This window comes from Ranitomeya variabilis, chromosome 7, assembly GCF_051348905.1.
Source record: "Ranitomeya variabilis isolate aRanVar5 chromosome 7, aRanVar5.hap1, whole genome shotgun sequence".
In the NCBI taxonomy this organism is placed as follows: Eukaryota; Metazoa; Chordata; class Amphibia; order Anura; family Dendrobatidae; genus Ranitomeya; species Ranitomeya variabilis.
The window spans coordinates 38,939,585-38,957,400 of NC_135238.1; the positions used below are offsets into that span (position 1 = coordinate 38,939,585).

The following is a 17,816-nucleotide window of genomic DNA, read 5'->3' on the forward strand; positions in this document are numbered from 1 at the left end:
GTGTCTGCTGTATTGTACACATTCAGGTCTGCTGTATTGAACACATTCGTGTCTGCTGTATTGTACACATTCGGGTCTGCTGTATTAAACACATGGTCAGCTGTATTGTACACATTCATGTCTGCTGTACTGTACACATTCGGGTCTGCTGTATTGTACACATTAGGGTCTGCTGTATTAAACACATTCGGGTCTGCTGTATTGTACACATTCGGGTCTGCTGTATTGTACACATTTGGGTCTGCTGTATTAAACACATTCGGGTCTGCTGTATTGTAAACATTCATGTCTGCTGCATTGTACAAATTGGGGTCTGCTGTATTGTACACATTCGAGTCTGCTGTATTAAACACATTCATGTTTGCTGTATTGTACACATTCGGGTCTGCTGTATTGTACACGTTCAGGTCTGCTGTATTGTACATATTCGGGTCTGCTGTATTGCACACATTCAGGTCTGCTGTATTGTACGCATTTGGGTCTGCTGTATTGAACACATTCAGGTCTGCTGTATTGAACACATTTGTGTCTGCTGTATTGTACACATTTGGGTCTGCTGTATTAAACACATTCGGGTCTGCTGTATTGTACACATTCATGTCTGCTGTATTGTACACATTCATGTCTGCTGTATTGTACACATTCATGTCTGCTGTATCGTACACATTCGGGTCTGCTGTATTGTACACATTCGGGTCTGCTGTATTGTACACATTCAGGTCTGCTATATTGTACACATTCGGGTCTGCTGTATTGAACACATTCAGGTCTGCTGTATTGAACACATTTGTGTCTGTTGTATTGTACACATTCGGGTCTGCTGTATTGTACACATTCAGGTCTGCTGTATTGTACACATTCGGGTCTGCTGTATTAAACACATTCGGGTCTGCTGTATTGAACACATTCGTGTCTGCTGTATTGTACACATTCGGGTCTGCTGTATTAAACACATTCATGTCTGCTGTATTGTACACATTCATGTCTGCTGTATTGTACACATTCGGGTCTGCTCTATTGTACACATTAGGGTCTGCCGTATTGTACACATTCGGGTCTGCTGTATTGTACACATTCGGGTTGGCTGTATTGCATCCATTTGGGTCTGCTGTATTGTACACATTTGGGTCTGCTGTATTTAACACATTCAGGTCTGCTGTATTGTACACATTCGGGTCTGCTGTATTGTACACATTCAGGTCTGCTGTATGGTACACATTCGGGTCTGCTGTATTGTACACATTTGGGTCTGCTGTATTAAACACATTCGGGTCTGCTGTATTGTACACATTCATGTCTGCTGTATTGTACACATTCATGTCTGCTGTATTGTACACATTCATGTCTGCTGTATCGTACACATTCGGGTCTGCTGTATTGTACACATTCAGGTCTGCTATATTGTACACATTCGGGTCTTCTGTATTGAACACATTCAGGTCTGCTGTATTGAACACATTTGTGTCTGCTGTATTGTACACATTCGTGTCTGCTGTATTGTACACATTCAGGTCTGCTGTATTGAACACATTCATGTCTGCTGTATTGTACACATTCGGGTCTGCTGTATTAAACACATTTGTGTCTGCTGTATTGTACACATTCATGTCTGCTGTATTGAACACATTCAGGTCTGCTGTATTGAACACATTTGTGTCTGCTGTATTGTACACATTCGGGTCTGCTGTATTGTACACATTCGGGTCTGCTGTATTGTACACATTCATGTCTGCTGTATTGAACACATTCGTGTCTGCTGTATTGTACACATTCGGGTCTGCTGTATTAAACACATTCGTGTCTGCTGTATTGTACACATTCAGGTGTGCTGTATTGAACACATTCAGGTCTGCTGTATTGAACACATTCGTGTCTGCTGTATTGTACACATTCGGGTCTGCTGTATTAAACACATTCGTGTCTGCTGTATTGTACACATTCATGTCTGCTGTATTGTACACATTCGGGTCTGCTGTATTGTACACATTAGGGTCTGCCGTATTGTACACATTCGGGTCTGCTGTATTGTACACATTCGGGTTGGCTGTATTGCATCCATTTGGGTCTGCTGTATTGTACACATTCGGGTCTGCTGTATTGTACACATTAGGGTCTGCCGTATTGTACACATTCAGGTCTGCTGTATTGTACACATTCGGGTTGGCTGTATTGCATCCATTTGGGTCTGCTGTATTGTACACATTCGGGTCTGCTGTATTTAACACATTCAGGTCTGCTATATTGTACACATTCGGGTCGGCTGTATTGTACCCATTCGGGTCTGCTGTATTGTACACATTCGGGTCTGCTGTATTGTACACATTCAGGTCTGCTGTATTGTACACATTCGGGTCTGCTGTATTGTACACATTTGGGTCTGCTGTATTAAACACATTCGGGTCTGCTGTATTGTACACATTCATGTCTGCTGTATTGTACACATTCGGGTCTGCTGTATTGTACACATTCGAGTCTGCTGTATTAAACACATTCGTGTTTGCTGTATTGTACACATTCGGGTCTGCTGTATTGTACACGTTCAGGTCTGCTGTATTGTACACATTCGGGTCTGCTGTATTGTACACATTCAGATCTGCTGTATTGTACACATTTGGGTCTGCTGTATTGAACACATTCAGGTCTGCTGTATTGAACATATTTGTGTCTGCTGTATTGTACACATTCAGGTCTGCTGTATTGAACACATTCATGTCTGCTGTATTGTACACATTTGGTTCTGCTGTATTGAACACATTCAGGTCTGCTGTATTGAACACATTTGTGTCTGCTGTATTGTACACTTTCAGGTCTGCTGTATTGAACACATTCATGTCTGCTGTATTGTGCACATTCGGGTCTGCTGTATTGTGCACATTCGGGTCTGCTGTATTGTACACATTCATGTCTGCTGTATTGTACACATTCGGGTCAGCTGTATTGCATCTATTTGGGTCTGCTGCATTGAACACATTCAGGTCTGCTGTATTGTACACATTCGTGTCTGCTGTATTGTGCACATTCGGGTCTGCTGTATTGTACACATTCATGTCTGCTGTATTAAACACATTCGGGTCTGCTGTATTGTACACATTCAGGTCTGCTGTATTGTACACATTCAGGTCTGCTGTATTGCACACATTCAGGTCTGCTGTATTGAACACATTCATGTCTGCTGTATTGTGCACATTCGGGTCTGCTGTATTGAACACATTCGGGTCTGCTGTATTGTACACATACGGGTCTGCTGTATTGAACACATTCATGTCTGCTGTATTGTGCACATTCGGGTCTGCTGTATTGAACACATTCGGGTCTGCTGTATTGTACACATTCGGGTCTGCTGTATTGAACACATTCATGTCTGCTGTATTGTACACATTCATGTCTGCTGTATTGTACACATTCAGGTCTGCTGTATTGAACACATTCAGGTCTGCTGTATTGTACACATTCGGGTCTGCTGTATTGTACACTTTCAGGTCTGCTGTATTGAACACATTCATGTCTGCTGTATTGTGCACATTCGGGTCTGCTGTATTGTGCACATTCGGGTCTGCTGTATTGTACACATTCGGGTCTGCTGTATTGCATCTACTTGGGTCTGCTGTATTGAACACATTCAGGTCTGCTGTATTGTACACATTTGTTTCTGCTGTATTGTGCACATTCGGGTCTGCTGTATTATACACATTCATGTCTGCTGTATTAAACACATTCGGGTCTGCTGTATTGTACACATTCGGGTCTGCTGTATTGTACACATTCAGGTCTGCTGTATTGCATCCACTTGGGTCTGCTGTATTGAACACATTCAGGTCTGCTGTATTGTACACATTCGGGTCTGCTGTATTGTACACATTCGGGTCTGCTGTATTGTACACATTCGGGTCTGCTGTATTGTACACATTTGGGTCTGCTGTATTGTACACATTCGGGTCTGCTGTATTGTACACATTCAGGTCTGCTGTATTGTACACATTCGGGTCTGCTGTATTGTACACATTCATATCTGCTGTATTGCACCCATTTGGGTCTGCTGTATTGAACACATTTGGGTCTGCTGTAGTGTACACATTCAAGTCTGCTGTATTGAACACATTTGGGTCTGCTGTAGTGTACACATTTGTGTCTGCTGTATTGAACACATTCGGGTCTGCTGTATTGAACACATTCGGGTCTGCTGTATTGAACACATTTGGGTCTGCTGTAGTGTACACATTTGTGTCTGCTGTATTGAACACATTCGGGTCTGCTGTATTGAACACATTCGGGTCTGCTGTATTGAACACATTTGGGTCTGCTGTAGTGTACACATTTGTGTCTGCTGTATTGAACACATTCGGGTCTGCTGTATTGTACACATTCCGGTCTGCTGTATTGAACACATACGGTTTTGCTGTATTTAACACATTCGGGTCTGCTTTATTTAACACACTCAGATCTGCTGTATTTAACACATTCGGCTCTGCTGTATTTAACACATTTGGCTCTGGTACATTCTTTTTTTTCTCTCTCATCTATTACTGTACATAATTATTCCCAGCGTAATAAGAGGGCAGCCTATAGAAAAGTATTGTTTTCTGGCCCCAGCGAGCAGTGACTCATCCCGGAGTGACTCTTTTATGAACCTTCCCTTGGAAAGCAGCTGTTTGATATTAACATTTTATTGAGCAAGATGTTTATTTCTGATACTGGCGAGGAGGAGGAGATACCAGAGAGGAGGAAGCAGTGCGGTGACACGATAAGGGTGCCGTTGACTGTCATTCATTACTGTCTGCCGTTGTGATTCTTGGTGATAATGGAAATTTCCGTTACCAAAGACTATGATCACACACTACGCCCACGATACAACCGCTACAAGACAAAAACTTCCCCTTAAAGAGTGATTAAATCAATGGAATCTCAGCATCGTTATTTCTAGTAATAGGATGACATAGGTGAGGTAGACATATAGCACATTCCGTACAAGCCAGAGGGACCATCTGATGAATTCAAGGATTTAAAGGGGTTTCTCAAATTTATCTGTATTTTAACAGATGGATTGGAGACATTATATTGTGTCGCTCACAAATATATAAGTATTACAGGTTCTTCTCCAGTACATTTTAGTACACCCTTCATCACAGACTGCACAGCTCTACTGTTCTCATCATTGCTGCTCATGGAGGATCACGTGACCAGACCTGCCCATCAGTTCCTCCAATAGAAAACCAGCAGCTTTCTCCTGTGTTTTTCTATTGGAGGAGGCTGATGGGCAGGTCTGGTCACATGATCCTCCGTCAGCTGTGCTTTGCAGTCTGTGCGCTACCAAGTTCAGGAGAAGAACCTGTAAGGTATTTGGTCAGTATTTTACATCAGTAAAATCAAAACGAGGAGTGGAACAATCAGAGGAAAAGTCTAACAAAAACACGTCACCACTTCTGTATTTATCACACACTCCTGGTTTTCTCTTACAGATACTGATGTAAAATACTGACCAAATACTGAACATGTGAACATGGCCTAATATTTATTTATTTATTACAAATATATGTCTTTTTTTGTAATACTTAGGGCTGATTCTTTATTATTTTAGAGCCTTTTTTGTCCCATTTTTTTCTGTTTTTTGCGCCTTAGTCTTTTTTAAATTTTATCTTTTTTAAACTATTTTAGATGTATTCACTTAATTTGTTTTTTATATTCGCCATTACGGACAGGATTTGGAGGTTTTCAGATGTTTTTAGCTGACTCATCAATAGTGACTTTTTAAAAACAATTTTCTTGACAATGTTCTCCGGTTCCCTAGAACCTCTAGAAGTGATTTTTTGCGAAAATTTTGTGACGTTTTAGCAGAACATGCGACTTTTTTTGTGCTAAAAAGAGAAGTCGCAGAAAAGGATAAAGATGAACAGAAAGAGCATTTTTGATCATGCGCGGAATTCATAAACCACGTGCAACATTTTGAGAACAAAAAAAGTCGACGAATATCAATCACAAGACAAAATAAAAGAAAAGTGACTTTAAAACCCTCCCCCCCTGAAAATAATGAATCGGGCCCTTAAAATTTATTTTCCTGGTAAGTCCTATAAATAAGTCAATGGAAACTTTTATTCCTAGAGCATAGTGAGCTCTGAAAAAACAGAAAATAAAACCCTTAAAATGCTATAGCATAACCCTCCCCCAACAAAAAAAAAAATGTATACAGCGTATTTGAAAATGCACTTTAGATTTTAGAAAGGATTTATCACTTGCCATAAATATGTACATTTCTGTACTTGGTGTTAAAGCCGCTGTTTTCCTGAATCTGGCGCTATTTTTATTTTCTTCCTGTGCCTCTCCGTTCCTGAGATATAGGCTTTTCTTTATAAATCTAGTCTTTTTATCCAACAGGGTGTGGTCAGCAATATGACGCCCATTTGGCAAAAAAAGTAGAATTTTTCATGGAAGGAAGAATGGGCCATATCTCAGGAACGGAGAGGCGTAGGAAGAAAAGAAAAACAGCGCCGGATTCAGGAGAACGGCGGCCTTTACACCAGGTGAAAAAAAGGACACATTTATGATAGTGACATTTGTCAACAGTTGGCTGCATACAAAAAAAATGCTAAAAAAGCAGCAAAATATCTGTTTTATACAAATTGGAAATTCTGCCTGCTGGGTAACATCACCTCTAAATGCGGGGTTATTCATTAACAGTAAGTGATAGACGGATCTGAAATACAAGTCAGCTTCCAAGATTCCACACTACACATGTCAATAAATGACAAGATTCACCGAGGAGGGAAATAAACCCAGGAAGCGCTCAGCTGCCAATAGGTACAAAGGGTGAATCTCAGTATAACCTTACACAAGGCATTCCAGAACGGCAGCTACGACATGCATAGGCCTAGCCGGAGACTGAACATATTTCTGTAGAGAGATGATAAATGGCAGAATACGAGCAGACGACAACACCTGCCAGAGCGAGGAGCCTCTATCAGCTCTTCAAAGAGGATTTAATCATAGAACAGCATGATGCAATAAACCATGGCAACACAACATACATCTCATCAGCGCGCAGAAAGTGAGACTAATGAAAGCATGTGCCTGATTGGATGCCATTTATGCCAGGGAACTAATATCACTGCCAACAAATCATTAAAAAAAGGTTTTCATTTGCCTGCAGCGCCTCTATAGGGGAAATAGAGCATTACACCACTCAAAATCAATGGGGTGTTCTGTGTAATGCACAGGTACTGTATGTTGTGTCCTTCAAGGCGGCAGGTGCTTTACTCTAGCAAATAAGGATTATGAATGGCGGACCCCCACCCCTTCCCCTGTATTAGCTCAGAATTCCTTAATAATTTATATGAAAATGTATTTCTTCAACTAGGTAATTTTTTAAACCTCTTTAAGAGAGGGTCTAAAGGTGTTTAGAGCCGCTCAGGTCTACAACAGAAGTGAGCAGTGCCGACAAAGTGAGAACCACACACAATACACCTGCTGATCATGCATGACTCTTGGCAAGTGTCATTGGTGCCGATGCACTAGCCAACCCCTTTAAGGAGAACCAAGTGAAAAATGCACAGTTTTTGTTCTCATGTTATTCTCACTGCTCTTCTGAGTATTACTTTTTTTTTTGCTTTTTAAAAAAAAAAAAAATCCATCATACGGTTCCAGATATATGGAATTTTTCATTTAGTGCTAATTTTTAAGGTCTTTATCTTGGGAGCGTGGTTCACAGGATCCTCAGGGGCGTGTCTTTAGTCTGCTCTGTATTATTACCCATGATTCACACCCACTTAAGTAAAAGACCATAAAAGTACCACTTAAATAAATGAGACAGTGCTCTTCTTTTTCTGTTCTTCATGCTTAGTGTGGCACACACACACACAGATATAGTCCACACCTGTTACTTGCCACAGGTGAGAGTGAACAAGCATCACATGCTTTAAAGGTTGTTTACCCACAATTTTGGAAAGGTGCCAACAGTTTTGAAGTTTGGTGTGAAATTATTACCTATTTTTTTCTCTGTTTTTTGTGTTGTTCCATCACACACAAAGGAAGTAAACTTGATAATAAAACGTGTAATTGCAATAATTTTCTGGGATTTCCTGCAACAATTTCAAGGCTACCAACACTTACGACCACGACTGTAGTGTGCGCCCGAACATAGTCTGACATCGTAAATACTGAACAGTTTGTATGATATAAGGTGGACATCTACAACCCAATTTTTCCAACCCCAATATTAATTCTTCCATCAGATGTTACATTAACACCATATCCAATATCTAATGGGTTCGTAGGAGTAATTGTTGGCCTTATGATCCATAGAGACCACGTAAAGACCCTATTAAAAAAAGAGAAGTCGGCCTATGTCCTCGATACCCTTCACCTTGGATGGTGACCATATCGGTAGAACCGGCAGACAGTGACCAATATACTGTATTCCCCCAAAATGACCATTCGAAGAACAAAAAATGAATGCGATACATGTAATAAAATATGAACCCCTTACCAACACTGGTAACTTTCTGTCCGCTAAGATCCTGTAGTAAAGCTCCTATAGCCGGGTTCTGCCTGGAATATAACTCGTATCGATTGATTCCGATATGAAACTTTAGCCAGTTTGGATAGGAGTCTACGTGAGCTTCTCCAGTCGGCAAGAAATCTTCCTCTTCGTTTGCTTCATTCCCCACATTTTGCCTTAAAAAAATGACAACCATTATATTGGATCATGGAGGAACATAGGCGATTCTAACAACAAGGGTGGTCTTAATAGACATATATGAAAGGTGGTGACTAGTGATGAGCGACCATGCTGGGATAAGGTGTTATCTGAGCATGCTCGGGTGCTAACCAAGTGTCTTTGACATGCTCGAAAAATGTGTTCCGAGTCTCCGCGGCTGAATGTGTCGCGACAGTTCGACAACCACAACACATACAGACAATCCCCGCATGTTTTGCGGCTGTTGAACAACTGCGAGACATGCAGCCGCGGGGACTCGGACATATTTTTCGAGCACGCTGAAGACACTGTGTTAGCACCTTATCCCAGCACGTTCGCTCATCACTAGTGGTGACACAAATGTCCTAAAGGAATTCACCAAGTTTAGAAAAAACGGGCTCGGACCAAGTTATACAGACTCCTGTCTATTGGCTGTAAATGGTATTGCAATATTTATACAAATCGGGCTGAACTGCAATACCGGCTACAGCCAGTGATAAACAGTGGCGCTGTTTTTTTGGGGAAAAAAAGCATAATTTTAATTCTAAACAACCCTTTTCGGTTCCATTTATTATTATATTTACATTAAAGCATTAATTAATGCAGAGCAATGAACAGGTAATGCAAACTTAATTAAAGTTAATGCAAACTTTTTTTTTCAATTTCTCATGAATCTTTGAATTTAGAAGAAACGACCCCTAAACTTTCCAATCTACATAGTAAGCTTGTGATAATTACAGGAGGTCGTGTTACAGAGCAGAGGGCAGCAGTCTAAAGTACCTTTACTATATCTCATTCATGCACCCGGAATCTAAAATCCAAGTTTTGTTCAGGAAACTAATTCAGATTTTTACTAATCTGCGAGTGCGGCTTCCAATTCCAGCAGGAAATGCCGAAATGTAGGAAATAAGGTGTGAAACAGACCATCGTGAGCTATTTCTGGATTTGGAAGCACTGAATGCTCTGGAAAATCAGTAATACTAGAGCAAAGAGAGGAATGAAAAAATGCTAGTAAGCCACCAGAGTAGCAGAGGTGTAATTACTGGAGATCGCCCCTCTGCCACATGCAGAACGGCAGACCTGTACGAGACCATGGATGGGGCCTCTTATAGACGTGGTATCAGAAGTATTGCAGTTCAGTGCACCAGCGATCAAAGGATCGGTAAGATTATAGGCTGATCTCTATGGACTTGGGTCTTCTTTCAACATTAAAACTATGAGATTAAAAATATGTTTCCGTAAATAAAAATAACGTAATTCAATATCACAAGAACATGTAAGATTATGAACAGTTTTGGAGTATGTTAAATGGTTTTCTGGTCTTGGGAGAAAGTCTGCAGATGTAGACTTCTGAATTCTCACAGCGTGCACATTGCTGTCAGGTCAGGATTTTTCAGTGTCACTGCCGAGATCGGGCGGACACATGACCACAAGTATACGTTTTGTATACATGCGGTCACATGCCGACTAGATGTGCTCAGCCTCGATTTGAACCAAGCCACGCATGTCTAGTCGGAATGTGGCCCGAAAGTATGCAGATCACTTACTTTCGGTCATGTGTCCGTCTGATCTCAGCACTGACACCAGAGAATCCTAACAGCACTTTAAAGATTCAAAAGTTTTTAGTGAATCCTTGCACTGAATCTGCAGACTTTCATTACAAGACAACCACTTAGACATGTTTTTGTGTATATTTCATTAGGCTTTTGGATGGAAAATCTCATGCACATAACTGGCACCTGACATACGTGTACAGTATCTGGTAAGTGGCCGGTGGACACCATATCCACAGCGCCTGTCACCTCTCAATGTAACAGTGAAAGTACAGCTATAAGTAAAGCATTTAACAATGCAATATACATTTAATTATGTTAGATTCCAATTTCATGGAACATTTAGAAATTATTTTGCTAGAATATTCATATTTACAAATGTTCACCCTGTTAGGAAATTTAGAGTTAAAAGAAATTAGATTTTTATCGATTAATCTAAAAAGAGAGCATCTAAAGAGCTCTTGATGATCCGACACATCTAGGCATTACAGGGGCAGTCTGATGACTGCAATAAAAATGGTGTAATACTTCATTGTACCTGCGGAGGCAGTGCAGTGAAATTAAATACTTGCTCCAAGTTTCTACCATAGATTACAGATGACTTTTAAAGGCCCAAAAAGCAGGACTACCTGCTCAGGATTTGATGTCAGGAAATCGTAGGGTCTTCCAAAGTTATGTCCCCTTTAATAATGTTTCCTCCTGCTTTTTGTTAGAAGTTCTTGTGTACGTATATTAAGGTTTCTCTTAAAAGGTTTTTGTTTGCATATGGGTTAAAAAAGAAAAAAGAGAAACAGGTTGAAGCTGTTAATTCACATCAGGAAATGTCTGGCAGCCAAAATTGTTTCCAACGTTATTTCAACACTCTTGTATCTCTTTAAGGAACTATTTAACCCTTAAAGGTACTGAAATGGCCAGAAATTATCAAAATCCACAAACGTTCAACTTCTGTTATAAACATTTTTTGGAGTATTGGTTGATTGGGATCATGTAATCATTATATCCCTTTAAGTAAAAAAAAGATACATCGATGACTAGCTTTATACCTGACAACTACAGATATTGAAAAATCAACATGACAACCATGCAATTCCAATTTATCCTTCAATTTTGATCCCATAACTTTGGATTTTTGGGTTACAGGTAGAGATGAGAGAATCGATTTGCAAGACGGTGGCCCAGCGGCCACTTCATTAGTCCATGGTCGTATCCTATGTGCTACGTTTTTCTGATTTGTAAGCCCGGCGTGATTTCATTGTTGGGGTGTGATGTCACATATGACATCATCACAGGCCCTCGCTCGGGATGCCAGTACGTAGGAGTCGGTTTGCAGATCTACTGGCCGATGGCCACGGACTGTTGACGTGGCTGCTGGAGCAGAGTCCTGCTAATTGACTCACTCATCTCTAGTTATAGCTTATTTTATCATCACCTCTTTGGATTTCCAAAGTTTCTTGTTTTTTTTGGATTACAATGAAATTAATAATTAGTAACCTTCCTGCTAACCATTCGCCTTATGCAAGGTTTCAAACAGGACCCCAGGGATTAGGGGTCCTATAGAAAGGGGGCCGCTTCTGGTGCCAGTTAACACTACTAAAGCCCTGGCTACCATGGGCAGGAGGATGCAGTTCTCGTTTACCTCCCATCGGCTAATATTATACTAGTTTTGACACCATTATGGGACCCACACAGGTTTCCAACACCCATTAAAAAAGGGGTACAGTAGACTTGAGCAAAAATTCACAGGACCCTGGGCTAGTGGCCATGCAGTGTAAAGTTTTAATACTAGAGACAGGATAGCACTATCCCATTGGGTACACTATGTCGTGGTGAGATGGGTGCACCTTGTCGCGGTGGGATGGGTACACTTTGTCGTGGTGAGATGGGTATATCTTGTCATGGTGAGATTTATAAACCTTGTCATGGTGGGATGGGTACACCTTGTCATGGTTGGATGGGTACACCTTGTAGTGGTGAGATGGTTACACTTTGTCGTGGTGGCGTAGGTACACCTTGTCATGATGGAATGGGTACACCTTGTCGTGGTGGGATCGTTACATCTTGTCTTAGTGAGATGGTTACAGCTCGTCGAGGTGGGATGGGTACACCTCGCCATGGTGGATGGCTACATCTTGTCCTGGTGGAATAAATATACCCTGTCGTGGTGGGATCGGTACACCTTGTCGTGGTGGGATTGGTACAACTTGTCCCTTGTCGTAGTGAGATGGTTATACCTCGTGGTGGGATGGGTATACCTTGTCATGGTGTGATGCATACACCTTGTCGTGGTGGGATGGGTACACCTTGTCATGGTTGGATGGGTACACCTTGTAGTGGTGAGATGGTTAAACTTTGTTGTGGTGGCGTAAGTACACCTTGTCATGATGGAATGGGTACACCTTGTTGTGGTGGGATCGTTACATCTTGTCTTAGTGAGATGGTTACACCTCGTCAAGGTGGGATGGGTACACCTCGTCATGGTGGATTGCTACATCTTGTCCTGGTGGAATAAATATACCCTGACGTCGTGGGATCGGTACACCTGGTCGTGGTGGGATCGGTACACCTTGTCCCTTGTCGTAGTGAGATGGTTATACCTCGTTGTGGTGGGATGGGTATACCTTGATGCGGTAGGATGGCTTTACACTTATTTGATCAAATACTGTAAAATAAGTACTCTATGTTATTACATGTACCCTTACTATTTACTTACTGCAGGATATATGCTCATTTTGTTCTATTCTTGAGTTTTGTCTGTGAAATGGACACAGTATGAATGTGCTCTTACATATTGCCGTGTACCAACTTATGCTCAGGCTCATTTCTTTGGCTTTGCTAGTGGCCACGCCAGTAGTCTGTGGCCAGCTGGACCAAAATACTGTGAACCTTCTACTACCTTCTGACTTTCCCGACGACTCTTCTTATTGGTAGACCCATTGACGTCATTACACACAATGAATGACATGTCCCCAGGTCCTACTAATCAGAAGAGGTGGCGGCACGTAGTCAGGAGGTTTACAGGACTCTTGTCTAACGTTGTGTCTGCTAGAACAGGGTCCTGCTAATCTTTTTGCTCAAATCTAGATAGAAGTAATCTTTTGTAGGTCTATTTCTTTTCCAGGAGACTTTATATAGAGATAAATGGCTAGAATGAAAACGGGCCCCTCTTTTGGAGGTGGTAACCACCAATGGCTTAATTTGGAAGTTTGTGGGTTCCAATGTAGAATCTCCAAAAGGGCAATCCAACTAATACAGGTAATATTCTTTAGTATGGAGGAAAGGAACCTTTTGGGAATTCCTAGTCTTGCAACTCTTAGGCCTCTGCTAAATTGCAACTACTGAGCCTTTTTCAGTTACACCCCTGGTTGCCACACCATTACACCCATAGTTCTTTGGTTGCTCTATGTCTAATTCCAGGAACCTTGGGTTACTCCTAACCCTTGCAGGACACGAGGAGAGTGTGACCAGCACAGATTTCCACCATCCATTATATAAAGCGAGATGGAACTAGACTCATCTGGGCCCCATTTTTCCAGGGGCCCCATGGCATATCTACCCTGGGTTTTATGGTTTTATTATCTACCTTGGGTTTTTATATTGGACATGATGGGAAATACAATATCTCTCTTTCACGGCTGCACCCAGAATAACGTGTGACTGAATTAACCTTCGGGGCATGGGAAGGTAAAAGCAATTAAGAGCTAACAGCTGAAATTTTATTTTCAATTACTATACATCTATAATCTAAAAGCCATTAGCAAAGCGGGAGGGAAAAAAAAGGCTCCAGCAAAAGTGGCAGCTGTAAATATCGAATTAAGGTCTCCATATGACAGGATAGAAACGTTAGATAAGAGGGACATCATCAAACAGACCGGGACGGTGCCATCTTCTAGTACCTGTCGCGGGATAAATGGTTTATTGTACGTTCTGGATCTGCCCACGACTCTAATTAAGACTTTAGATTCCCCCAATTATCTCGTCCTTGCATAGAAAAAGTACAATGCAGCTACTCCAGACAATACGGTGTCAGTTTTCTTGGAAGAGGGAGCTGTTGTTCTACAGTCGGCAAACCCGACCGTCGGATTATTACTTGTTTTGTTGCTAGAATTGCTTCTCTTTTGTATCTCTTAAGGGCCAGTGAAGGGTTAAAAGTAAAAAAAAAAATGGCACAATGTTGAAATATTATCAGTCTGAGTACCAGAGTGTTTACCTGGACTCTACCACCGGGACGATAAAGGTTAAAGTTAACCGATGAGTTGCACAATTGGTCAGAGACTTGTCCGCAGAGTCGTTGGGTTCTATTAATCCGGTGTCTGTTCTGCTCCGGGGCCGGCGCTCGCCCCCCTGCACCATGACCTACTTACCTTTTCTGAATGAGACAGACACAATCCCGAAATGCAAAGTGCGCAGTAAATTGTTCGATGTGACGGGAGGGGATTATAAGAGGTGGATACAATGTGTCAGGAGCAATATTGATACAAGCCATGTTTATGTTTAACATTGGGAGATACAATCTGCAACAACATCAAAACAAAAGAATTCACCTGTGACTGCAGCTAGATCCCATCTCCTCTCCCATCCCCCATATTATACATATGGGGGGATAAAGCTGAGATATTAAAGGGGTGGGAGGTATATTCGGCAGGGTCCTCATCCTAAAGGATCACCTTTGTAGGAGCAATAAGTAGCCACCTGCTCGCCAAGCATCTCCCCATATCTCAGCATCTTTTTTAAAAAGGTATGGTAGGGGGGGATGGGAGAGTATTTGGGGGTTAATTGAAGTCAGAACAGATGATCAGTCACCTCTGATGTTCTATAACAAAACCAGATTTGATAACAACTTCACCATATTAAAGCTTCCAAAATTGATATGAGGGCATATTAGGGTTAAGTGCAGAAATCTCCCCATATCTCAGCTTCCAGGGAAAGGGAAGGTAGATACTGGGGAGACCTGAAGTCTGAGCAGATTAGTTACTTATCATGTTCTCTCTCCTAACAAAACAATGGAGGTAAAAATCATCAGATTGAGGAAGGATCTTTCCAAACATCGCCCCATATCTCAGCTCCCAACCCCTTTAAATGGAGAACTGGAGGTTATATTGAGGAAACCCATGGTCAGAGAAGGTGACTAGTTACTTATGATGTTCTCTCTCCTGACTAACAAAACAATGGACCTTCCTTGGGGGTAAAATCATCAGATTGAGGAAGGATCTTTCCAAACATCGCCCCATATCACAGCTCCCAACCACTTTAAATGGAGAAGTGAAGGGTCTATTGAGGAAACCCATGGTCAGAGAAGGTGACTAGTTACTTATGATGTTCCCACCTAAACAAAACAATGGATCTTTTTGGTAAAATGACCAGACTGCGGAAGTACTTTTGCAAACATCTTCCCATATCTGAGCTTCCGGACCCCTATAAATAGGGAATGTGAGGGTTTATTGAGGATCAGAGAACCCTACTTAGGATCTTCTTGGTCTTAATTAGCTCCTGATACCATAAGAGGAGACCCTGCTAAACATCTCCCCCTATCTCAGCTTCCAGTCCTCTAGGACTATGACATTTGGATATTAGAACTACAAATTTTGTCAAATTTTGGCGTTCGGTAGAGTAAGAAAATCGCCAATGTTAAAACCTTGGCAAACATCTCCCCATACCTCAGCTTCCAGGTAGTTACTTTGGAATGATCAGGGTTTTAATAGACTCCTACTACAGTAATAATAATAATAATAATAATAAATGTCCCCGTAGAGTTCAGAACTCACCATTCCTGGTTTTCAGCAGCTTTGGGGTTAAACCTGATGTCGCTGTTCACATTAAACAAGACATCATCCTCGGTCAGGTCAGGAATGGTGCTTTTATATAGGGGATGCTGGAACAGGGCGGCCAGGCGAGAGGACCCAAGTCCGGGCTGGGGCTTCTTTATACTTCCATCTTGGATTAACTGTTTATTGTTCAAGTCTTTGCCCATTTCTTGCTGCTCCAGTTTTTTAAAAGAGTCATTTTTGTCCATAATTCCAGTGATTTTCTCCAGCGAGTGGGACGTGAGATTAGAGCTGGGGTCGCTGCTGAAGTCTTGTAGGATCCTCAGGGTGTGCTTGTTAGGCCACCCCGATTCGGCGGTGTTTTTGGGTCTCTGTTTCCCCCAGTCCTCGTTGAGGTTGTGAGTACAGGAGCATCCTACCTCTCCATCGCTCCTGGTCGCCCTCTTCTCCAGCTTTGGTAGTAGATCAATCATAATATGCATTGTGCAAGCGATCAAGAACACCATCAATATCAACACCCTGAATTTACGAACTAAAATCATCTTCATCTTTCCTCTCTTTATTAAGTGGCAAATTATTTTATTTTTTTATATAATTTTTTTCGCAATTTTTTATATATTATTTTTTTCCGCAATTTTTTTTTAGATTATTTTTCTCCGCAATTTTTTTTATATTATTTTTTTTCGCAATTTTTTGATATTATTTATTTACTTTTTTTTTGGCAAATTTTGATTTATTTTTTCCAGCAATAAATGAAAAAAAAAGCTTTTTCACAGAAAAAGTTGGATTAATCTCTACAACAATAATAATTTCTTTTCTAATAATATTAATAATAATCTAGATATAAATTAAAAAGTTATTTTTTTTTTTATTCGCGATGCACAAAATAGCATAAAATAAAAATTTCAAGAGTGTCGGTGCAGCGTTATTGCAATGGGATAGGAGGGGGGTTTTTTTTGGGGGGGGGATTTATGGATTTTTTTTTTTTTTTTTAAAGGGATGATTTGGAATGTATAGGGAAAAGGCGAAGGAGGATATTAGCGAGGGGGAAGCGTGGCTTTATGAGATGAATGGAACAATCCGGAATGTTTGGCTGGATGAGACGCGGCTCCGCTTCCCATCGTTGGCGACTTGACCCCTTGGCAGGACCATCCGGTTCTTCAGAACCATTTGCGTAAAGGGTTAAGTTCTAGCAAATAATAATAATAAAGATCCAGAGGGCTTCAGGCAGCAGGATCCTGTGTGCTGTCACCAATCAGGTCTGTGTGATCCTCCATCCAAGGAGCCCCGGCTGCCTGGGAACATGTCTGCAGCCCCAGCTGGAAGAATCTGGCACAAAGGAGGCGGCGAGAGCCCGGACCGCGCTGCTGCTGCTGCTGCCCTCCGGCTCCGGGGCACTCATTGGATTCCCTGGTTCATGTCAGCCTGGAAACCAGGAAAAGGAGGGAGAGAAAAAAATGGGGGCAGAATGGAGCGGGGACGGTGTGTGGCAGGTGCAGGCTGGAGCGGCGCTCAGCTGAGAGGAGCAGTCAGTGCTGCCGGTGGAGCGCCGGTGACTGCAGCCCCAGCCTCCGGTGGGTGTGTTATATCGGCGGCCGCCGTGGAGCAGCCTCCCCGCGTCACACCGAGCAGATTGGCTGCAGTCAGACACACTGAGGGGAACAGGACACAGCCGGACCCCAAGTGCACGGCACGCTGCTCCCACATGGGGTCTTATTTTCCGTGACATCTATTCTTTTCTCTGCAGCTCAACTCAGGGCAGGAGAGGGCGTCAGATAGTCAGAGGTCCGGGAGGAGGAAGAAGAGGAGGAAGGA

The 17,816-nt window shown here is 41.9% G+C and overlaps 1 protein-coding gene across 1 annotated transcript in view; it reads right to left on the reverse strand.

Annotated features, from left to right (window-relative positions):
- The window catches only part of FAM20C (FAM20C golgi associated secretory pathway kinase), a 148,499-nt gene extending 131,336 nt beyond the window's left edge, over nucleotides 1-17,163 (reverse strand). Inside the window, exons 1-2 of the mRNA XM_077274893.1 lie at nucleotides 16,002-17,163; nucleotides 8,477-8,664 (exon numbers count right to left, since the gene is read on the reverse strand). Coding sequence (XP_077131008.1) covers nucleotides 8,477-8,664; nucleotides 16,002-16,549 — 736 coding nt within the window. The 5' untranslated portion in view covers nucleotides 16,550-17,163. The remainder of the gene's footprint in view (nucleotides 1-8,476; nucleotides 8,665-16,001) is intronic.
- Nucleotides 17,164-17,816: the final 653 nt, after the last annotated feature.